The sequence below is a fragment of the Glycine max genome, chromosome 11 (genome assembly GCF_000004515.6).
Source record: "Glycine max cultivar Williams 82 chromosome 11, Glycine_max_v4.0, whole genome shotgun sequence".
Taxonomy (NCBI): Eukaryota; Viridiplantae; Streptophyta; class Magnoliopsida; order Fabales; family Fabaceae; genus Glycine; species Glycine max.
The window spans coordinates 7,247,761-7,271,765 of NC_038247.2; the positions used below are offsets into that span (position 1 = coordinate 7,247,761).

The 24,005-nt window shown below is 31.6% G+C and overlaps 2 protein-coding genes across 3 annotated transcripts; both read right to left on the reverse strand.

The window, feature by feature from the left end:
* Positions 1-7,875: 7,875 nt before the first annotated feature.
* Positions 7,876-9,527, reverse strand: LOC100527864 (ubiquitin-conjugating enzyme). The gene is made up of 6 exons (NM_001251712.2): positions 9,217-9,527; positions 8,872-8,899; positions 8,536-8,763; positions 8,362-8,425; positions 8,195-8,254; positions 7,876-8,110 (listed from the first exon to the last, which is right to left on the reverse strand). The coding sequence occupies exons 1-6, from the start codon at positions 9,333-9,335 to the stop codon at positions 8,067-8,069; spliced, it is 543 nt and encodes a 180-aa protein (NP_001238641.2). The 5' UTR covers positions 9,336-9,527; the 3' UTR covers positions 7,876-8,066.
* A 2,516-nt stretch (positions 9,528-12,043) lies between these two features.
* LOC100800973 (DDT domain-containing protein PTM) lies at positions 12,044-23,770 on the reverse strand. Of its 2 annotated transcripts, XM_006590712.4 has the most exons (12): positions 23,529-23,770; positions 21,748-23,439; positions 21,023-21,634; positions 19,427-20,561; positions 18,758-19,046; positions 18,528-18,652; positions 17,203-17,663; positions 16,169-16,197; positions 14,612-15,292; positions 14,231-14,433; positions 13,097-13,150; positions 12,044-12,504 (listed from the first exon to the last, which is right to left on the reverse strand). In XM_006590712.4, the coding sequence occupies exons 2-11, from the start codon at positions 23,412-23,414 to the stop codon at positions 13,136-13,138; spliced, it is 5,217 nt and encodes a 1,738-aa protein (XP_006590775.1). In that variant the 5' UTR covers positions 23,415-23,439; positions 23,529-23,770; the 3' UTR covers positions 12,044-12,504; positions 13,097-13,135. The 2 variants fall into 2 exon arrangements, with proteins under 2 accessions (XP_006590775.1, XP_003538947.1); XM_003538899.5 differs by lacking the exon at positions 13,097-13,150 and having other exon boundaries at positions 23,529-23,767.
* Between the last annotated feature and the right edge of the window lie 235 nt (positions 23,771-24,005).

Below are 24,005 nucleotides of genomic sequence, written 5' to 3' on the forward strand. Positions count from 1 at the left end.
AATCAATTGTAGAGAAAATATATGAAAGAAAGTATCACTAGCATTCATCAACTAACATATAGTAAATAATTTTTCTTTTGTCTAGATCATGCCTATTTTTTATTAAAAACAATCATATTTGAATGAAGTAAGACCATTATGAGCGTCATAAAATTTTCACTAAAAGTATTTAACAATTCAACTTAAACTCAAACATAAAACCACTTGTTAATCCGGAACAATCAAACTATCCACTTGTTTGATGGTACAACCATTCTTTCTTCAATGCATATTCTTCATCATACTAAAGAATAAATAAAAAGATGATACTCTGTTCTTTTATGAGTCATAAAAAAATTCATTTAATAGTGTTAGAAAATCATGTGTTGTGTTTTTTTTATTTCTCTCAAATATCTTTAGTATATGACAAATTTGGTAACCTAAAAAAACACAATTTTGTTTAAAGTAAGATCAAACATTAACGCTACATTTTATCAAAGAAAAAAACATAAATAATGATTATTTTCTTTCACTGGATTAAAAATAGCATAAAAAGAAAAAAAAAGTTTTAAGAAACAATTTTAAAACTCTCTCTCTTTAATTTCAATTTCAACTTCTCTCTTATTATCTCTTCATTTAAACAAAAGAAGAATAAATATGAGATATATGCAAACAAGAAAATTAGTGTTCTGTTCATTTTAAAATGATTGATGCTTTAACATTTTTTTAAAAATCATATTGATTGATGTTTTTTGTTTTCAATTAAATATGTGAAGATTTATTCTAATTTTGTTTTTAATAAATAACAAAGAACAAAGCGATAAGCTTATCCTTTATTCCTTTCTTTCTTCTTAACTAATAAATTAATAATTACTACAAGTGTCAATAATTTCTCTTTCCTTTTATAGTTAAATTATTGAATAAATAATTATTTTTTCCATAAATATGCGTTAACAAATTCATCCAAAAAAAATATAAATTTAAATTTTAGTCTCCGAAAGTGAAAAGGTACGATAAATTTATAAATATGTTAACTTTCATTTGTTATCACTAATAAAAGAGCCTACGTAACACATATGAACGAAAATCTCACAAAAATAATTGTCAACATGGCTCCTTTAATAGATTGGATCAAAATGTTAATAAGTTTCCATTAAATCAAAATGTTAGAAAATTTCTATTAAACTAATTTATCAGACTCCAACTTTCGTTTCATTTAAGGGTAAAATATAATTTAATTTTCACATGTTATCCTTTTTTGTGATTGAAAAATTTGCAATGATTAATCCACTGTTTATTTATTTTAGTACACTAATAAAATGTTTATTTTGAAAAAATTTTATCTTTGATAGCATTAGATAGTGACAAAATCAAGTTAGGTCTCATTTTTTATAAGGATTAACTTAATGACATTACATTTTTGTTTGAATCTCATATTTTGGATAATGTATTGTCACATTAAAAAATTTAGAGTAACAAACTAATTATGTTTATTAATCAATATTATATTTGTTATTATGTTTGTTTTCTTTTTTATTAAGTGTTTATTATAATGTTATGTTTGTAACGATAAAAAAGGAAGAGAAATAAAGATTAAATTATATTCCACCCTTAAATCAAATGAAATTTGAGATATTTAACAAATTAGTCCAATGAAAATTTATTGACATTTTGTCTGCATTCATGACAATTATTTTTATGATATTTTCGTCTTTTTATATCATGCAGACTCTTTCAATAACGACAATGAAGAGAAGTTAACGAATGAATTAATTAATCATATTTTTTAACTTTTAAAAACTAAAATTTAAATGTTTATCTTTCAAAAATAAATTTATCAATATTCTACATATTCAAAAATATGAAAATATTATTTATCTTAAATTATTATTCCAACTTGCAAGTACCAACAAGACCCTCTCAGAAAATCATCGTCAACCAACGTTCAAAGCAACTAAAACCAAAGGAAGGGAAAGACTGTAAATCCAAGATGACTTTAGGGCATTTAGGTCCGTGTAGTGCATACAGTACACTCGTGTTATGGTCCCCAACCTCGAAGAGGACGAGATCGATTACTATTATTATATAATTTAAAAATAAAAACTAATAGTAATAAATGAGTAGTGATAGCATACATAAGATCAGAGACAGGTGCGTGTGTGTATTTGAAAAGGAAAAGGAAAAGAAGAAAAGAGACAGAAACGGCGACGGTAACTCCGTATTTGGATTCGTACAATGCCAGCTGGCCTCCGCTAAGTCCAGCTGTTTTGCTTAGCTGTCCTCTGCTCACTGACGCATAACTAAAGCTAAACACACGCACCGTACTCATACCACCATTTCTTTTTTACAAAAATAAGTAATAATAAAAATATATATACAAAATAAAATGATTTTAAAATTGTTTATTAGACATGTGTTGTTTTGCTACCTAGGATAGTGGAGCAATCGATATAAAAAAAGTAAAAAAAAAAAAGATTAATACTAAATCATCCTATTATATTCTCATATTATCTTTTATATTCAATATTAAATGAAAGTAAAAACATTTATTTATAAAATATATTTAAAACTTATCACAAAAGATAGTAAAAAAAATTCTAGGAAAATATAATAGGAAAAATAAGAATTATTCAAAACAATAGAATGTTCCACTGGAGATAACACCTCCTCTTAAGTGAGTATAAAATTCAATTTAAAATAATATTATTTTTTATTCTAGGTAATAAAAAATAACCCAGATGTAAATAATTTTAAAACTACTCTGGTAGATAGTTTTTTTATTTCTTGTTTAGTAAAAAAGTCCTCACACCACACCTATCTTCTTTTTTCTTTTTTCAGATTAGTTTACAATAAATAAAAGTAACATTATTATTGGCACTTCTGTTACATACTTTTTTCTGTTTTTCAATCCATGATCATTAATTAAAATAGGTTTTGCAGAGATGCAGGACTCATAAAAAATAATTAATAGGTTTAGATATATTTTTCCTTTCTAAAATATTATGACTTTTATTCAATTTTTTCATAAAAGTGTTGTTTCTAAATATATTTAATAAAATAACGTGATTTTGATTTCTCATTATACACGTTTTTAACCTTTAATAAGAGATTAAAAATATTAGGATATTTTATTTGTAGTCTTTTATATTTAATAAAATTATGCAAATTCTTTATTTTTTATTTTCCTTGTCTGGATGTACGAATTTATTAAAAACAAATACAAAAATGCTAGTTGTATACTCCCAAGTCTCAAACAATTTTTTTGAACACATTTCCAATGTTTTCTACGACATGGTATAAATATTGCAAGAGACGTACTAATGATATGATGGAAACAAAATAACCTTTACTAGCTCTTAAGATAATTTATGAGATTGAGTCAAATTTAAACTAAAGTTTTAAGATAATATGAAAATCTATTTTATCAAGCCACTTATTATTAGATCCATTGGTATATTTGTAAGAAAAAATGTGTTTAAAAAATACACATTGCGGAATAAAAACATTTATTTTGTATTTAAATTATATTATAAGCATATGACATGTTAAAAGATGTACTTGTTGATGAGTTCTTGAAGTATAAAAATTCTTGAATAGTGTAAAGACTCTACGTATATTTACACCCAATTATTTGTCAACAACTCTGATGAGTAGAAAAATAAGAATAGAGAAGTGATATTAGGATCGGTGTGCAGTCCAAGACTCTATTTATAACACGCTAATGATAACAAATTTTTTTATCAAATCAAAATCATTATTGATAGTATCTTTTTTTAAATTATATTATTTTTGTTATCTATTTTTGTTAACCAATTAACAATTAAATTGAACTAATAATTGACCAAATCAAACTTGTATCTAGCAGTATTTTTAACTCAAATTCCAAATACAAAATCATACATGTTTGTTTCTCTTCCTTCATAAAATGTTATATTATTTATATTTTCAGTGCTAGCAAAAATATAATAATATTCCACCTTTTTGAAATCAATTAATCATTTGATCATATTAAATTCTTTAATTTAATTAATTATCAAATATTAAAATAAATTCTTTAACAAAGATTAGAACACTCGTTTGTGTGTGATCCCGTAGGTTCAATACTAAGCCGGTAATATATTAATCAAATTAATACACTAATCAAGGTAGGCGTCTAGCAACACTCCTTAACATTCAGATAACATGAAGTAGCATTTTACTTTCAAGAACCATTATAAGAGTAGTATAATAATTTTTTTCATCTTTACAACTTTGGATTAACTCTAGAGTATAATATTATTGTCAAACCCTTTTGAGTTAACTCGTAATGACTTAAAAAATTAATTTCTTCTTTCATTTAATTTTTTTGGCCAAAATATAATTTTATTCATAGAACTCGAACTCATTATCAAGAGTTGATGAATTCCTTCTTAATTAATCATTGATTCAACAAGTATTAAATCATATCCAATATCCATTGAACAAGTGCTCTAAAGCATTAGGTGTCCCTAATCAAAATACAACAAATAACCTGTTAATCACTATGGCAATCTGAGGTCAAAGAAAACTATTATATCTCTTCTTGAGAAGAATTTTATATTTACAGTTTATAGTAAATTTTAACAATTAGAAAATTTCAATTTAGTCACTTCAATGATTACATCAACATGTGACTCATATATATATGTAAATTAATAAATGAGATCTATTAATATTTATCCAATAAATACTATCACATATATATTAATCTATCCGGATTATTGATATCTTATTTACAATAATCCTATGATCAATAATGATTTAGATTAAAATTAGAACAAACTTGTTTCTCGTTATATAATCTCTATTATAGTAACAAGTCTTTGATTTTAAATAAGGACGTTATAAAATGGACCATTTAATCAAATGGTAAATATAACAATAAAAATAAAATAATACTTTATTATTAAAATTAGAATTAATTACATGATAACTTGAATCGTATATATACAAATTTATTTTCAATAATATCTTGAATTAATCTTATAAATTTTACACTCAAGACATGTAATTCTCAATATCAGGAGTTTATCCTATATCTAAAGTTTAAACCCAAATACATGTATTATGATTTAAATATATAACATAATTTCATTATCTATACTTTTAATAGTTATTAAATTGATTATGATTTAAATTAACTTTTAAATTGAAACTAATGATTACACAATTTACCTTTTCTAATTAGAATTGAATTAATTATGGTACAAATAATATCATAATCGATTATATTAATAATAAAAAATAATTTATATAATAATTAATTCAATTTCTATTAGTATCATAATCAATTAATTATGAGATTTAAATAAGTTATCTTTTTTTTTTAAAAAGGAAAGTCAAGATGTGCCAGCACACTCTACGAACTGCACAATTTACCCATCCATCCAAGCATAAACCGCTGACAAGCCAAATTCTTACTTCATCTATGTGGAAGATTATAACCAGAACCCATATTCATATAGAAATCGTGATATCTCACAAAAATTGAACACCCATGGCTCAGCCACTACTTATCCCACTCAGTATATTCCCCGAAGATGGCACAGGATAAACATCTTTTTTAATTACAATCGAATTAAAATGATACAATTAATTAACATCATAATCAATTAAATTGCTATTTAAAAGGTAATTTATATAATAATTAATTCAATTAATGCTATAAATTATATACGTAACTGAAAAATTCAATTCCAATAAAAAAGGTACGTTTTATTATATTTTTGCAGTGTATTTTGAGATTATAAAATTGATTCCGCTGGGGAACTTGTACAGCACATTATCTCTGTCATGTGCGTTGGATTTCCTAACTTGTGTTTAGATCAAGAATGTTTAGATTAAGAATTTCAAAATAAATTTGAATTGTTTTGATTTTAATTTCTTTTATTTTTTAAATGTTTTATTTGGATAAGTCAATTTAAATTTTTTTTATTTTAAATTCTTTATTTAGATAAGATAATTCAATTTCCTGTAAAATTTCAATTTTATATTTTGAATAAATGAAATTTTAATATTAAATTTTATAGAAATTAAATACAAACTAATTTTAAAATATTAATTAAAAAATATTTTAAATTTTTAATAATTTATAAATATAAAATATTGATAATTTTAACTAGGGTTGTTTTGTCTGACTAACTAGTGATGTTTTTAAACCGACATCAACCAAGACTATTTTTTGGTCGACATCAAATAGAGTTTTTTCTTTTTGTCGAAGTATGCCAGAAATATTTGTCAGTTGACGTTAGTCGAGGCCATTTTTTGGCTAACGTTGGTTGAGTCTATTTTTCAGTCGATGTTGGCTAGATTTTTTTTTTACCAATGTCGGCTAGGGTTTTTTTGCCGACACCGGCTAGGGTCTTTTCGAACGACATTGACCAAGGCTATTTTTAGTTAATGTCGGCCTAAAAAATCCCAGCAGACGTTGACAAAAAAATCTATCCAATATTGGTTAAAAAATAACTTGGTCGATGCCGACCAATAGAACCTACCCGATGTCGGCTGAAAAATATCATTGGTCAACATTGGCCAAAAAATCCCTAGTCGAAGTTGACTAAAAAATAGCCCTGACCAATGTCGGACAAAAAACCCTACCCAACATCGGCTATAAAATAGTCTTGGTTGATGTTGACTAAAAAATAGCTCTGATTGATGTCAACCGAAAAAACTCTAGTAGATGTTAATTGTAAGAACCTAGTCGATGTCTACTAAAAATAGTCATGCTCGATGTTGGTCAAAAATACCTAGCTGGTGTTAGCAGAAAAAACCCTAGTCAACATCAACCAAAAACACTAACTAATGTGATTAAGAAATAGCTCTGGTTGATGTCAACCAGAAAACCCTAGTCGATGTCAGCGAAAAAATCCTAACCGACGTCGGCTAAGAAAATCTAGTTGACATCAGCCAAAACATCCTAGCTAACATCGACTAAAAAATAATTTTAATCGATATTGGCTAAAAATAACTTTGGCTGATGTTAGCTGGAAAAACCTAGCTGACGTCAGCTGAAAATACTTGACAGGTGTCTCTAGTCATGACTGATGTCAGTAGACAAAATCTAGCCAACATTGGCCAAACAAATCATTGGTCAACATCAACCGAAGAAACCTGGATGACAATGGTAAAAAAAATCATTGGCCGACATTAGCAAAAATTTCCCATGAGTGAAAAACAAACAACTTATGTCGATATCGACCGTAAAAACTTTGGTCACCCTTAGTTGTAGTGTTGAGCGAAAAAAAGTTGTGAACAAAAACGTGAGTTAGAATAAGCATCTTCGAAAAAAAAATTCAAATTCTATATTTTTTTGAGAAAATTTCAGTCAATCAAAATGACATAAAAATACCAAAAATTAAATATTTTTTCAAATACTCTATTATAAATCATTTTAAATTCCTTGAACTTTTAGATCCGGAAATTTTAATTTTTGTTGTTTTTTGTTTTCATTTTATTTACATCGATTGATTAATAAATTACAATTAACTTTGTATTTTTTAAAATTAAGAAAATAAGATATAATCTGATTAATATTTTTTATCAATAAGATATGGACTTTCACGTTGAAACATTGCGATGAAATTTTTAAAATAATGATTAATATTTATACTATCTTAAAATAAAATATGTATTGCTCATCCCACGTTGAAACATTGTCATCAAATTATTAAAATAATCTCTAAAAATAGAGATGCAGCTTATAAAAAAAAATTAACAATTTATATAAAATACTTCCAAATTATTTTAACAAGTGCTTGAAAGTGTTTATACAAACGCTTATTTCAATTTCAATAAGCCCTAAACACCTCAAAATTGTCTTTTATGATTGTTAAAACTTAAATTTAATTCGTAAACATGATCACACAAAGAACACAAATGTAGGAAAAACGAAATCTTTTTTTTAACTATCAATTGTAAAGAAGAGAGAAACATGCAACAATTCGTAAATTGTAATATATAAAAGCAGGCCCATCAGAAAAGGACACCCTAAAAACAAATAATGGCTTCATCCCTTTCTCTTCTCCGAAGCAGACAGGAATGGACCCTTCTTCTCTCCTGCAAGACTGATATCAATTTGCAGATTTGTACAACCTCTCCACCATCTTCCTGTATTCTGTACACCCAAAACACATCGCAAACTCATTTTAGCTCTTTAAACATTCAAACTCATTAATATTTCAAAGATGTATATTGTTACCTTCTTGATTGCTCCAAAGCTGTGCTGCTTGTTGGTTTAGTGGTGAACTAATGTTTGGCTCTAAATTGTTACAAAAAAAAAAGAAGAAGTAAGAAACAAAAACAAAAAAGAAAACAAACACGAGAGAGCATTTAAATTTAAATTGAGTGCTTTTTCAAGTGAGGTACCTCCAAGCAGACTTTGGATGGAAAGAAGAATTGTTCTGACATCATAAGCAGATGACCATTTATCCTATAAAAATAAACAAAAGATCACAAGAAAAGAACACATCAGAATATAGAGTGACAATGAATGGAAGAACACAATTAATATTTGATCTACAAATTGTCACATCAAATAACCTGGAGTATGTCCAAGCATATGTTGCCATGCACATCAAAATTGGGGTGGAAGCAGGTTGTTTCAAACTTGACTTTTGGAGGCTTGAAAGGGTAGTCATTGGGAAAGGAGAGTGATAGCTTATACTCTGTGCCTTCAAACACAGTATCTTTGCTTCCTGTTATTGTTCCCTTCCAGAAGAATATGTTGTCCTCCTCAGGAAACGCAGATATCCCAGAATCTCCACTCATCTAACAAATCCAAACAAAAATCAGCATAATTTCTCACAACTAGACAAAATTAAATCATTCATTATTGATTTCAATTATGCCAAAGCCAATTGTATATGCTTTTCTTACCATCAAAGCCATCAATTCAGATTGCAGCCTGTTTAACAACACAAAACAAGGAACCAATTAGATATAAAGACAAAACGAATAAACCAGAAATATAGTCCCTAAAGCATTATTCTTTCTCTCATATATTATCCTTAAATACTGAGAATATACATCAGTTTAATCTCTAAATTGATTGATATTTTTTTTACAACATTCAGTTATCGATTAGATGGATAGTATTATAATACTCATCAATGATTTCTAATGTACTGGAGATAAAAACTATTTAGAAGATAATAAAACTTTAGAGATGAAATTGAAAGTTTATTTTAAAGACAAGAGAGAAAATATGCAAGAAAGAAAAACCTTTTGAGTACAGATTGAGAATCAACAGCCTTAGCAGGATGTAGAGGCTGCTTAGCGGGAGGAGCAATGTTGGATTGAGCAGATTCAGTGTTCCCATGAATATTATTATTGGCAGCCATATTGTGAGGATTGAACGACTAACAATTTTGAGTTGCAGAAAGAAAGAAAGAAAGAAAGAAGGAAGAAAAAGATTAGAAGATAGTGATATCTGAATCTGAATCTTCCTTCTTGCAAAGAGAGAGGAAAAGAAAAAGAAGAAGAAGAAGAAGAGGGTTGTGTTGGTGAATGAATGAGATGAGAAAAGGTGTGGCTTAAAAAGATTGTACTAGCCGTTGCGGAATTCACCAAACCCTATTTGCGTAAATTGTTCAAATAATTTGAACGTTGCAACAAAAGATCACAACGCAACGGCCAACGGCTAATAGCAATCAAAGGCGCCGTCCCCCAAACGGGTTGGGTAACCCTACTTTGCTTTCCTTTTCGGCCCGCATTCAATCTTTTTTATGACAAAAAATATTTTTTATATTTTTTTTCAAGTGATGAAAATGATATATTATTATATTAATTGATGCGTGCCAAAAACAAATTATTATCATTAATTGATTTGGTCTGGACAAATCTAAATGGAGATGAGAAGAATCTTAGAGGATAAAAAGGGAGAAATAAGTAACTTAATAATAATTTAATATAAAGGTTTTTTCTTCCAAATTTCTTAATCGGGTGGCGCCGAAATCAAGTAAAGGAGGATTTTAGTTCCCTTTTTTTTTCTTTCAAATTTTGAATCAAAATAAAAAGTTTATAAAAATATTTCTTATCTTTCTTTTGTTATCTTCCAATAATGTTTCATCTAATTTTTAAAATTTAACAGTGTGGACGATATTTTTTTGTGGCAATAATATGACATGATAGTCTCTGTTAAGGATGTATTTAGTACATAACATATGATCAAATAAAATAAGAGTAGAATAAAATAAACTTTTTATTTTATTTAAAATCATACTTGATAACAATTTTTATAACGTTATCGTGTTATCTTATCCTATATTTATCACAAACAAATAATGATATAAATAATGTTCTAATGATAATACTCTTTTGTTAAATTTACATGTATTTTTTTAAAGAGTGTTTTTAATTTATTTTTCACAAATTATAAAAATATAAAAAATATATCATTTTGACCAAATTATATACTTAATTTTTTATTTACAGTTACTTTTCTTTTTTGTTTTATTTTTAATATTGTATTTTTTTCCAACAAACTTAAGATATTTTTTAGTTGAGAACCAAAAATTAATCTCTAAAGATAAAAAAAGACTTATTAATAGAATTGACATCTTTCAACATATTTTTTTTCTATACTAACATGTGAATTAATCGCATGCTTAAGATATTTTTTGCATATTATAATAGTAGAGGATCTTAATTGATAAAATTTTTATCTTCTAATTTTTTAGCTTGAAATAATTCCTTAATAAAATTGTCATCCTTTACACACGTTTGGCAGCAACAAAATAAAATGTAGGACGAGAGAAAAGTGGGGAAAAACGCAAAAGTCTCAAAATTTCAGCGTTTGATAGGAGTGAAATACATGAGAAATATTTAAAATTTTAGTGGGTCCCGTGGTGCAGAAATTCCACTCTCTCACGAACAAAAAAGAGAGGAAATTGGCCCTGTTTGAACAATGTTGCAAAATTATCTTGCTGCTTCTCGTGTCCTCGTTCATACCGTTTTGAGTTTTGTTCCTTTTGCATACTTCTCACTTTTTCTTTGCGCTAGAACTATTCCGTTCTCCTTCCGTGGTGCCGCATATAAAAAATGGCTAGGATATAAATCGATTATATGTGACCATATTTTTAGTACCTGTTTGTGAAAAAGTGTATTTATGTTTTAAAAATAATAATATATAAGACACACAATTGTAAGATAATTACATAATTTTATACTTCAACTTAATGATTCATACTTAACAAAACACTTTAATTCAAATATTCTTTTTCTATTTTCATTTTATATCTCTTTTAACAAACATCCTATATTTTTCTCTATTTCTCTTCTTCCAAACATCCTCTATTTTCAATTTATTTCTCTTTTTTTCCCCTAACTTGCCACTTCCCCTCCCCATATTTCTTCTCTCCCTATCAAACATACTTTTAATTTTTTTTTAAAGGATAACATAACACTTTTCTTTTGTGAATAAGAAAAAAAGTGAGTGCAAAAAATTGTCACCTTAATGGAAGTAATAAAGTTAAAATAACCATCCCAAAAGGTGTAAATCACTCATTTTAAAAAATTCATAACTTATGTGATAATATTAACATAATTCTAAAGACTTACAAAAATAATTAATTAATTTAATATATATATATATATATATATATATATATATATATCAATAAAAGGACTTATTTCAAATTTTCTACCTTCTACAAACTAATTTAACATTTTACTCTTTGAGAGACAAACAAAGGTTTTTTAAATATATGCAAAAGTAAGACATTTTGTTTTGTTTTTTAATGCGCTAAAGTGACAAACACAAATTACACACTAATTTAAATAAAATACATTTTGTGTATGAAAAGATCTACATAGACACCAGATTTAAATAATAATAAAATAAACTACAATTCCAATTCATATTTGTTGCACTTGGAATCAGCATATTAAATTGATGCATATACACTTTGGAACTCGGGTGGACACGAAAGCGAAAATAACTTTCAACTGGTCAATGACACCCCAGGAAATTCCCCTTTCCCCCATGCTTCAGTTTTCACCAAGACAACGACAAAACGAGCAGAAACATCTCTTACAGAGGAAGATTCTATTTACTATCTGCAATGAACAATATTCTCTTTACTGAGATCTGCTATACTCCAGTCTTTCAAAAGAGTTTGATAAGACATCAGTGAAATCAGTTCTAGTGAAGAAAAGGCCCTACATTAAAGAATGCTACAATGAATGCTGATGGGTTAGAATAACAATCATGAATGCAATTGATGTATATACTCTACTATGTCCTGATTACAATTATCTTCAGCCTCTTGAGCGAAGCATATGCCTGTTTCATTATTCTTCTTTCCCTTTCGACGGCAGTTGAAATAGAAGGCAACAGAGCAAAAGCCGGATCAACCAATCATTCCTCCTACAGTGAACCTGTCTAACGACAATTTTTTTTATATAAACAAAAAATCATTTGCCACCAAATCCAGCATGAAGAAAAACAACCCTACAAGAAGCTGGCATCCGATGTCCCGCCATGTCCTTTTTCAATGCAAATCATCAAACCTGCAATGAAGATAAACAAGTATAAAAATCTTGCACAAACTGGGTATCTATAATCAATAAATTAAAAACTTAAGTGTTTAGCAGGATGGGGTAATTTGACAAAATGTACAACAAACAATAGAGTTGGACATTCACAAGGGGCAAACAATATAACTTGACAGATAAAAAGTTTGACAAAATGTACAACCACAGATAGAATTGGAATTTGGAACATTCACAGGGGACAATATAGCAACTTGTCTATAAGATACCACAGAACCACAGATAAAAATTAGTTTCTAAGCATCAAACATAAGAAACTGTACACACTACACAACCTTAAGACTACAAATTCTTCATTTTAACTACCAGCAATTTTATTTTGAAAAGAACAGGGGTATACCACTTCTGACTTGCTGATTCAATACTGTTACACTAAAAGGCTCCTCACCAACTACTGTATTCAACATTTTCAGCTTAACCCAAATGATTCCTCATATTAAAGAATAAAAACCTCTCCTTGAAGAATCTGGACCCAATTTTTGTAAACCATTATCTACTAACTAGCTGTATCAATATGTATCTTTCCACAAAAACAGATGTATCATAATACCAGCACAGTGAAGATTTCATCCATGACTGCCAACAGTATTTAATTGCAAGGGATCTGCAATGACAAGTGAAATTTTCACTTCAATCATTTATTATAAACCTGATGATATAAAAACTACAAAAAGGTTTTATGTCATCTTCTCAAAGAAGATAGAAATACAGAAACAATAATGTAGATGTTATCAACAATGTACACATCCTGAGTTGAAAATTGACAACAAATTCATTAATTTTACTACACCAAAAGCTAAAATACACACCATTTTATGTTAATACGATACTAAAAGCATTAAACCTTTTAATGGGTTCATAATTATTATTATATTAATATTAATACTAGTTCGACCACAGTTAAACCATTAAACCTAGAACCAACTAGTCCAGTTTTAAAAACATTGATTACTAAAAAGGCCCTGCACGTATATTCTCAAAGACCCAAGAAAGGGATCTTGACGGGAAAAGATAGTTATAGGAAAGAGGGAATAGATCTGTGAATTCTGCTAAGTAGAGGAATTGGAGGGGGGAGAGATTCATGCAAATTTTCCTCTTTTCAGCTTTTAGCTTTCCTTGGCATGGAGCAACTGTAGCTCTTCCTATTTTTGCTCACTGTTTTACTCAAGAATAATTAATACATACGATATCTCTTCTCCAAATTTTCATTTTGCGCATAATCTCACTCTAGATAGGAGTTATTCCTACCACATATCACAGTGCAACAAAACAAAATTCTTTAGATAATTTTTTAAAAGTTTTGCCCCTCGAAAATAAAGGAGTTACATTCTCCTATATCATTGAAAGCAAACCAATATGTGCAGATATACCGCCCAAAAATTTCCTGGACCACAGCACATAATTGAATAGGAATATAGGATGTCTAGGCTAAATCTATAGCCAACTCGAGCATCAAATCCTCTAATAGACAACTACATCCCAGTTTAACAGATGTGGATAAACCAGTAATAAATATTTTCTAATTTTAGGAAAACTGATGTGCAGATGTTATGACAAACACTAGACATATTCATCATCCAAAAGTTTATAAATTATAAAAAAATGCATGATTTGTTCATTTGACCTTTTATCATTTGATCCTCCAGGTCAAACAACAAATCAGATTTAAAAGAGGCAAGCATACCTCACTTAAAGGTTGTAGAGAAACAGGATTAGATAACTCCTCCGCACACTCAATTGCAGCATTGCTTTCAGTGCGAGACAATGCATTAATCTTCAAATGGGGACAGATTGGAGCAGTTCTATCAAGACAAACATGGCACTTAAATCCAATAAGTTGTCTGGTGTTCTCCACATTGAGCCCAAAAGCATCGCCATGAAACCAATCTGCATAATAGCATAGTATGTTCAAAATATATTTTGATAGATGTTCAAAAGGTGTAGTAAACATGTACAGACATTTACAATATTATTTTGTTAACTTGCAACAAGTGTTAGCTTCTCCTTTCCTCACCCATCCCCTAGCCCAAAAGGAAGAAAAACAGATAAGAATTAAAGTAGTCACCTCCACAGATTTCACACGCAATATAATTCAAGGTGCATTCATTTCCACAACAAAGGCAGCATTTAGGATAATCAACAGAGCCAGAGAAATCTTCAGATGAGACAACACACTTTTTCTCTTTAAACAGCATTACTCGTTCATCATTTGACTTTCTAGACAACTGAAGACCATTAAGCCAATAACTGTTGCAGGTTCTTGTTCTCTTCTTATGTGCAGTAGTAACTGGCAACTTCTTATATTGATCAGTAGTTTCCTTGGACTTTTGAGGGGTCACCTTCTTGGTTTGACTTTGCTTTCCCTTTTTCCGCCCCACATTCTTTTTAGTTGACTTTCCTTTTTTATGTCCCCCATTCAATTGACTATGCATATACAACGATTTGGCCTTCCTAGTAGAACGGCGAAGAGGTATACTTGATGGGATATTCTTACTGTTTCGAGATCTCACCTGTCGAATCTTATTCTTACTCGATGCCTTTTTATTGCCCTTGAGGTTCAATGATTTACAAACTGAAGGCACAATTTTACGTTTCTTTGCTTGAATCTTCTGCAGTTTTGAGTCAACTTTCCTTTTATTAGTATTAGTCTTTGCTTGCAACCCATCTTGACATCTGTGACATGAATAAGAGCTTCCAGTGGTTCTTGTGCCACTTGATTTCCTGACATGCCTCTTGTGGAAATATCCTATAAATTATAAAATGATAATGAGGTATTGAAGTGCAAATATAGTTTATGAAACATAACCAACATTAAAAGATGAAAAAACACTAGATAGCAGCATAAAACAAATAGTAATCACTTGATAAAGAAAACAAATAGTAATCAAAACTTAGTGAAACATACACAGATTATTGCTCATGTTAAAGAGGTTACAGAAAAAAATTCTAGCTTCCATCACAAATTTATCCAATTCTTCATCAATCTAGATACATCATCTAGTCTTTAGCATGTCAAAATGCAAATCTCTTTTTTCTTATGAAGAAAAAAAAGCTTATACACATTTTGGCACCTCATAATCCAGCCATGTTTTTTATAGAGAATAATGGTGTTTCTAATTGATTCATGTAGCGAACCCCATCATCTAGTGAGATAAGGCTGGTTTGTTGTTCTATAACATGGCTATGTTCTGATCGACTTTAAACTCTGTCATTTAGTTAAAATGCATGAGCTGAATCTTATATGACAATGTCAATTAATGACCAGTGTTTCATACAAGCTATTGAAACTCAATTATAAGTCAAACCCTGTCAAGAAGAGTATGTTGAGATGTCAATAAAAAAAGTGACTAAACCCTGCTGCCTACCAATAATTAAACAACAACATCGAAAAGGTTTCATATACAAAGCATTTAAAAGACAAATATACAGATGACTACATCCATATGTTAAGACATTGAAATTATAATTTATAACAATGTCAGATTCAGTGAGATACAAGTTATACATTATTATGGAATATAAAAAGGAGTTAAGAAAATGTGAAACAAAAAAAAAAAACCATTCACTAGATACAAAGCAGAATAATGAGGAAAAAATGCCAGATTAAAAGACAAACACACACCTTTGCAATGAAGGCACCTCACAGCATCCCTGCCAATTTCATAAAAAATGGTATATTTATTAATAAGTATATATTTTGAGGCAAATTACACACTGAACAAGGCAGGAAGATCTCAGATCTCAGTGCACTTGATAATTAACACACACAAGATAGAAGCATAAAACGACAATTGGTACGTGCATATATAATGATAAATAAAAATTTATTCGTATAAAAAAAGTATGGCAGTCAATCCTCTAATAATCAGCGAATCAAATTATCATAGCTCAACCTATAGAACTTTTTTTTTATTCTGTCCACAGGAGAAACATATAATCCATTATGCTTAATGAAGAGTACAATGAGTGACCACTCAATTGCTCAAACCACAATCACAAAATACCAAGATCACTATAAGAAGCTCTTGTTGGTGAAATTTAATACACTCCACAAAATCTCCATTAGAAGCTCTTGTTCGGTTGACTCAAGTTGGGCCAAACCCAAAATTAAAAAATAGCCAGTTCATAAATCTAGGAACATTCTAATCTTTGGCCAAATAATTTTAATCCTTCTACAGTGCTATTTTGTACTGGTTTATATGCATATTTGTTAAAAGTTAATGTTACAGAAACACAAATATATCATCGTACATATGGCCACATGCATGTAATGATGTTGTTTTAATGAAAATCCAGCATACTGTCTATAATGGCAATATTAGATTCATCGCTTAAGTATTTCTCAGATATATGTTCCTTACAGTTACTGACCACTAGTATCCAAGTTTGAATTACGTTTTTCATGTAAGGTTTTAGGCAGATATTTGGGGAAGGAATATTCATTTTGTAGATTTTTTTCCTCAGCCATGTAATCTTTCTTCTTTAGTTTACAGACATAAGAATATCATCAATAACTTTGAAAAAACATAGCCTCATCCTCAATCAACTAAAACAAAACAATCATGAACAAGATTAAAATACAATAAAGAAAAGAAAAATCATGTATAGAGTGACAGAAAAGGAACTTATCAAAACACGAAAGAATACCACAAATACCTCATTGCAACATCTTTGTTGCAGTGCCCACATTGATGGCAATCAGATCTTTCCAATCTGGTAAACAAATATGAAAATCCCTTTTGTTGAGGAATTTTCTTGTTTACTCTACCAATCTCAAGAATTTTTCCAAGTTTCTTATCCGTGGACTTGCGGACAATTCTTTTTTCCTCAAAATTCTTTAGAAGATGCAATGGAACATAAGTCTCCTCCAGCCAATATTTTTTTCTCTCACTAGAGGATTGTTCCAACAAAGAACCCTGTTTAATAACAACATCTGGAATAGCCCTTCTCTTCCCAAAATCAATAAGGTATTTCACAGATTGCCCTTCAGTGCACTTCCTGCGTATGATTGATTTTTTGAACAGCCTCACTGATTTTCTAGATTCCTTGTCCAACACATATAGGGAATGGTTGTTCTCAATATCATGCCACCTTATGTTTGAATAAAGCTCTCTAACCTGAAAAACATAAATAGTTGATCTTTAGATTAAAACCTATTTTATTACACGAAAAGTAGACAAGTTCATCAGCTTCTACCAATTTATGAAAGTTCAGAGTGTAACATTGAACAAAAGATACGAATAACACGTGTATACAACATCAAGATTTCAATATATTTACATATATCACTCTAATTCTCATGCTCATTCTAGGTTTTTTAGGTTAACAGAATGTGAGATCATCCCTTGACTTCATATGAGCAAACAATTATTGGTGTTCATTTTGGGGTCCTATTGGATGGCAGCATTCTCTTCCCTTTTGGTAGTCATGTTACTCTATTTTTTTTAAAATATTTTGGATACAGTCACTACAACAAAAGCAACGAAGACAACAAGTCTAATTTCAGTTTCTCACTCTTTCTCTACTAGGGAGAGGCAGGATAATATTGGGCAAGCCCGTTCATTTTGTAACAGTTTCACTTGGACTGTGTGAAAGTTTTGAGCAAAAATAAGGAGGCGAAAGTTAAAGAATTACTTTTTTCCCAATTCTCTCACAAATATGGTCAAAGCAGAATGCCTTGCATTTAGCAGCATATCTTTGCTCCTAGGCCCTAGCTTTCTTCTGGGATAAGGATCATCTCTGCCATGCTCGGCTCAACGATGTTACAATGGAATTTCCCAATATTTAATTATTTATATGTCATGCAGGGGAATAGACAACTTTGTTACATTCTTAAACCTTTCCATTCCTTGTTTATTACTTTTTCTGTTTTGGATGATTATTAATTTACTATTTGTACTCCCCATCTTTTCTCTAAAACATAACAAATCTTAAATATATACCAAAACAATGACCATCCTCAACAAGCCAGGTAATCATACCTGTAAAGCAAGCTGCTCGGCACTTGTTGACATCTCAACAGCAGCTCGCCAGGCAACAAATCTGCTTCTACGTGCAAAATCTGAATTCTCAGGATATAAAATGCCTGGTATCTTTCTACACCCACCTACAGAATTTCACAATTTCAAATAGATTCAAAATAATCCATGAAATGAAAAGGCTACTAACACAAAAACCATGCATGACATACAAAAGAGAACAATTTGCAGACCTTGTCTAGCAGCCTTGGTAACCAGGGAGTGAGGCAAAGCCTTACAATTAAACAACTTTCGGGAGAGTCTGCCACCTCTCCACCAGTACATCCCCAAACCACTAGCAGTGTTTGAAGATGAACTTGTTTCAATATCTGTATTCCTGGCCCTTTTCCTTCCAATACCATGCCTTGAAGATGTGCGTGATGAACTGACCACAATATGAGTAGCAGATCCCATTGTAGCAACAGAATCCACATGCTTTAACCAATCTGCTGAAAGTGCAAGAAGCCGCAAATTGGATTCTAACTGCAAAATCCAAAATTAGACAGTGTCAGACATTTAAATAGAAATATTCAGCGATGCGATGTTACCCAGCTAACTAAAAAAGACGTGTTTCTTTTGTTGAAAGCAGTTGATCAAGTTATTCTACAACATAATAGTTTCAACCTCATTAATGTCAAAGGCAACATAAAAAGCATACAGTGAGAAAATAGTAAAAAGATATACATCTATGTAGATTTATGGAAACATGCACAAAAATTGTAAAGGGCAAAGAGCTCAAAAATGATTTGACTAATGATGTCAAATAATATCTCGTAACTTGTAATCAGACATGAAATACTCAAATAGTCATAATATTAATGTCTTCAATAAAAATGATTGACAGAGAGAAAGCATATCCTTACAAGAAGCAATAATCGTTTAACAGGAAGAAAATCAGATGCCTTCAAAAGATCCTTATGCCAAAGATCAGTTTGATGCAGATTCAACCATGGACCCAACAAAAGCCCACGTAATCGAACCTCAAGAGAGAAGATAAGACATATGATATCTCTAAGACGTCCATTCTGGATCTTCCTGGGTTGAAGCCCAACTAAAGTATTATTAGGCACTTCCCAAATAGGCTTCACCACAGAATTAAACAAGCAATCCCTGTCTTCATTTTCACCTTTGCAAGTAAAGCACCACCCACATTTTTCTTTGTGGGCAGCTGCATTCAGGTCCTGAATACTTGGCCAACAAAAGTTAGTAGATTTCTTCATAATGACCTTTGCTTGGTCTGACATAATTTCTTCTTCAGACATTGCAAAAATCTTATTCATCTTTTCAGGTGATTTACACATCAACTCCTGTGCTACAAATGAAGCTGTTCGGGCAAAGCTGTAATAGTTTATGTAGTCAATTCCAGAAGGTACTTCTGAAGTATCCTTATTGTCCGTGGAGGGGGTAATACTAGCACCTACAGATCTTAAGTTTATTTTACGTCCCACATCTAACCTAGAACAGTCACCAACAGGATGGTGTCTTTCTGGTATTCCTGGCTGATTCAAGGATTCATCACATCTATGGGAATCACTGAGCCCATTTATCTGAACATTGTCGACACCTGTTCTAATCTGTGTGGTATCAGCTGATCCATCAGAAGCAACACAAGGACTTTCTATGGTGGTCGTTGAGTCTAGGCGGTTCCCAGCTTTTGGATACTCTTGGCCAAGATGCATACAACCAACAATAGTTGAATTTTCGTCCAACTTACTTTGATCATTAGCCCGATTCTTGTCCAAACATGTCTCTGAAGTAAAAGGTGCTAAAAATGTATGCATAGTAGAATATTCTCCCTTCATCTGCATGTTCTTGCAGGAACTTTGACTAAAGACACTATCCCCCACACTCAAGTTAGCACTGATATCCCAATGCTTATAGATAGCCATTAGTATGCCTTCATATAAAGGATCCATAGATTTTAGAGCTTCAATTACTACATGTAGATCATTTCTGTGGTAGTAATTGAACAATGACCCTGCTTCAGATGAGTTTGACCTGCAAAGGTTTCAGCATTAAAATAAAGTGAGAACATACTAAGATGATAAAAATCAGCACAGAACAGTTTAGGCTTTAGACATCTGAGATATGGTTAGCATTTTTCACAATGATAAGAACACTATCCACTTCAAATTACATATTCAATGGAAAAACTAAATTTAGCAAAGAGTCAGTTGTTGATAGAAAAGAATGATCAAATACACAAGGACAAGCAAAACTGCAGGCAAGCTATATGTTGTCTAGTAGATGCCCTGCATAAATCTTGTCTGATACATGGGGATAACAGCAGGACAAGTTGCCAAGCAGCCTAGAAGTTGAACAGAGAGTCATACAACTATTTCCAATAAAAGAATTTGATGTTACTTATGAAAGAAAATTTGGCAAGCTGAGGGTAGAAAACAAGAGGTGGATGCACTAATATGTAAGTTTATCCAGAAAAAGGGTATAACTAAACTTACACTAACAGGTAACCACAGCTGTTAAAATAGAGACGGCCATCCAGATCCATCCCTAATAAGTCTGCTCCTCGAAGTGACCTTCGTGATTTCATCCAAGCTATGTGTTTGCCAATTCCACACTCGGGGCAATACCAGTCACCTTCAGGGAGATGGCCACTGGCAATTCCCACACATCTTGAGTGGAATGCTGCAGGGCAACCGTCACAGCATATTAAACAACCATCCATCTTGCACAGGCAACATTCATCACTGTTCCAGTCAGTTGTGTCATCCACATTCTCCTCAGTCAAGCAAGAGCCACCAGACACATCCATTACAGCTCTTCTTTTCTTGCCAGTGTCAAAATACATATTCTGATCAAAACCCACATCAGACTCAGTTACCAAAGATCTTCTGTTAAGCTCTGACCTTATGGCTTCTGATTCAATCATATCATTACATAGATGCTGAAGAATCTCGACTTTCACAATTACAGGTTGTTTGTAGTAATCAGTTCTGAACATTAGATGTTTAAGATCAAAATCAGTTTTAAATCCTGAGCCATGAATCAGAAAGTACTCAGCCATGAAAATAGGCCATGTAACCAGGTCCAAAAAATCCCAGTTAAGATTCCTGCATTAGAGTAAAAATATAGAAATGGAGAACTTATAAGGAAAACATAATCAAACAGATTGACTAGTATAGTAGTATGACCATTGACCAATGAAAAATTGAAATAAATATACCTAAGGCAATTGGATGCAGATTGGCAACCCTCATTGGAAAGGTATTCCAAATTCTTTCTCAGAGTTTGCAAAATAGAAACATGAATGCTGTCAAATAATATACTTGGGATTTCAGACTTCAGGGCAGCTACAAGATCCTCCAACTCAAATGGACTCAAAAATAATAAAGTACTGAATGATCTTAAACAAGCATAAATAGAAAAAAGTTCAAGAACAGGAACGCCATCTAAATTCAAATTTGTAGAAGACGGGGGCAATTGCAGCTTTGGAAGAGGATCACTGCATTGCTCATATTTCTGAGAACCAGGGATTAGAGGCTTTTCTTCTGTTAAGGCACTGGTTTCCAAGGACAACAAAGGATCATCAGTCACCTCCACTAGTACAGTGCTTGAAACCCGCTTTCTAGCTGATGCCCGACGAGAACTCCTCCTTAAAACTGTCTCTGGCGTGACTTCTGGATTATCTGATACTTTTCTTCTTTTCCTTCGGCTATTTCCTTGTTTGCACGGACTTCTTGGATCATCTTGGTGTTCATGAATTATGGCAACACCACCTTCAGAAGGACAATGAACTCGCTGAGCCTCCAAAGAATCAGAATCCCTAACAGAAATTGCAATTGAAATCTGATGAGAATCAATAGCTGCCTCATCCTCTTTGCCATCATCAGCTCCATTTTCCTCAACCAAACACAGAGAACCATCTTTAGCTGCATGGGCAGCAGAAACGTGAACTCCCTCCAATTTGACAGCATCAGACACATGATTCAAATTACCATTAACTCCGTCATCTTCTACAGAACTATTATTAACATTTACCTCTTCTTCATTTTGGAGCTGCCCCATCCTACTAAACAAAGCATCACCTACCTCAGAATGTCCATTTCCGTCATCATCACACCGAGTTTCCCTACCTTCCTCACACACCTCGACATTCAAATCAAAATTACATTCCCGCTGCAATGCCTCCCCACCCAAACGACCCAGGTAACCCGAATTCACGCCAACATCATCTTCATTACTCACATCCAAATTCAAATCAATACAATCTCTTCTATTCAAACCATCCTCGGTGTCAAGAGGTAAACTACAAGCATCATTCAGATTAAAATCCTCATTGAGATTAAGCCTAGCATTCAAATCAAGCCCATCCTTGACACAACTACCATTAGCAGAGACACTCTTGTTCAAACCATACTCAAAACCAATTTCCTCTCCACCCCCGTTTTCCTTCACACTCCCATTAACATTGCCAATAGAATTCCCTCCATTCCCAACATCAACATCAATGGTTCTATCAATCCCCTCACACCCTAAATCCAAATCCCCACCACTAGCAGAAGAAACATTTCCATCCAAATCCCCCCTAAAAGCACTACCCTCCTCCACCAAATTATCGCCAACATTACCTGAACTGGCTTCAGCATCCGGCTTCTGCTCAACGCGGCGGCGCCGCTTCTTAGGTTTCCGACCAACCCGGGGCTTGGCCTTGACACTCCCCGGTTGAAATTGAAGTAGAGAAGCCACCTGGGAAGACTCCAATTCCTCAGAATCACCATCATCGTAAACGATCTCGAAAAAACCAGAGGAAGGGTCGTAGGATTTCACTGTTCCAGTGATAAACCCAACCCCCTTCACCTCTTTCCTAACGGTTTTTCCCACGAACTCCATCGCAGACACAGGGAATGAATGATCTCTATGAGCAATTGGGGAGAGAATAATAAACAAACAAAATATAAGAATTGATCAAAAGGAAAAAAAAAATGAGGGAAGAGAAAAACAAACCCTTGTGCTGCTGCCTTTGGCGCAGAAGAAGAGAGGAATTGGGAATTGAAATGAAGGAAGCTAAGTGCGAGGGAAGAGAGAAGAGAGAGAAAGGGTGTGGAAGTTGAAAGGAAATGAAAATGAATGACTCTCTCTCTAAACTCTAAAGTGAAAGTGGGTCAAACCAAGTAGTGCGTACTGCGGAGAGAGGAGAGAAACTAAACAGTAACAACAAATTCTTCGGATTTTAAACCCCTTTTTCTATTTTCAATTTATACTGTGGATTATTTTATTTCATAATAAGAAATACTACTAAAAAATGAGTAGTTGTTCAGACAAAGGCCAGTTCCTAGTTGGTTGGATGAGTTGGCTGTCTTTTCTCTTGAGATCATTGAATGGTTTAGCATTATGTTGCACACCCAAAGAGTGGTATAACTTTATAATGCTTACACTTTTCTTATCCGCATTCTGTGTCCGCATGCTAATTGTCTTTACAAT

Coding starts and splice junctions, on each gene's coding strand:
- LOC100527864 (NM_001251712.2), bottom strand. CDS start 9,335: ATGGCTGCCAATAATAATATTCATGGGAACACTGAATCTGCTCAATCC. Junction 8,900..9,216: donor TCTCAATCTGTACTCAAAAG/GTTTTTCTTTCT, acceptor GTTGTTAAACAG/GCTGCAATCTGAATTGATGG. Junction 8,255..8,361: donor CATCCAAAGTCTGCTTGGAG/GTACCTCACTTG, acceptor GTAACAATTTAG/AGCCAAACATTAGTTCACCA.
- LOC100800973 (XM_006590712.4), bottom strand. CDS start 23,414: ATGGAGTTCGTGGGAAAAACCGTTAGGAAAGAGGTGAAGGGGGTTGGG. Junction 20,562..21,022: donor AGCTGTGGTTACCTGTTAGT/GTAAGTTTAGTT, acceptor AAACCTTTGCAG/GTCAAACTCATCTGAAGCAG. Junction 14,434..14,611: donor TGCGTGTGAAATCTGTGGAG/GTGACTACTTTA, acceptor GCTATTATGCAG/ATTGGTTTCATGGCGATGCT.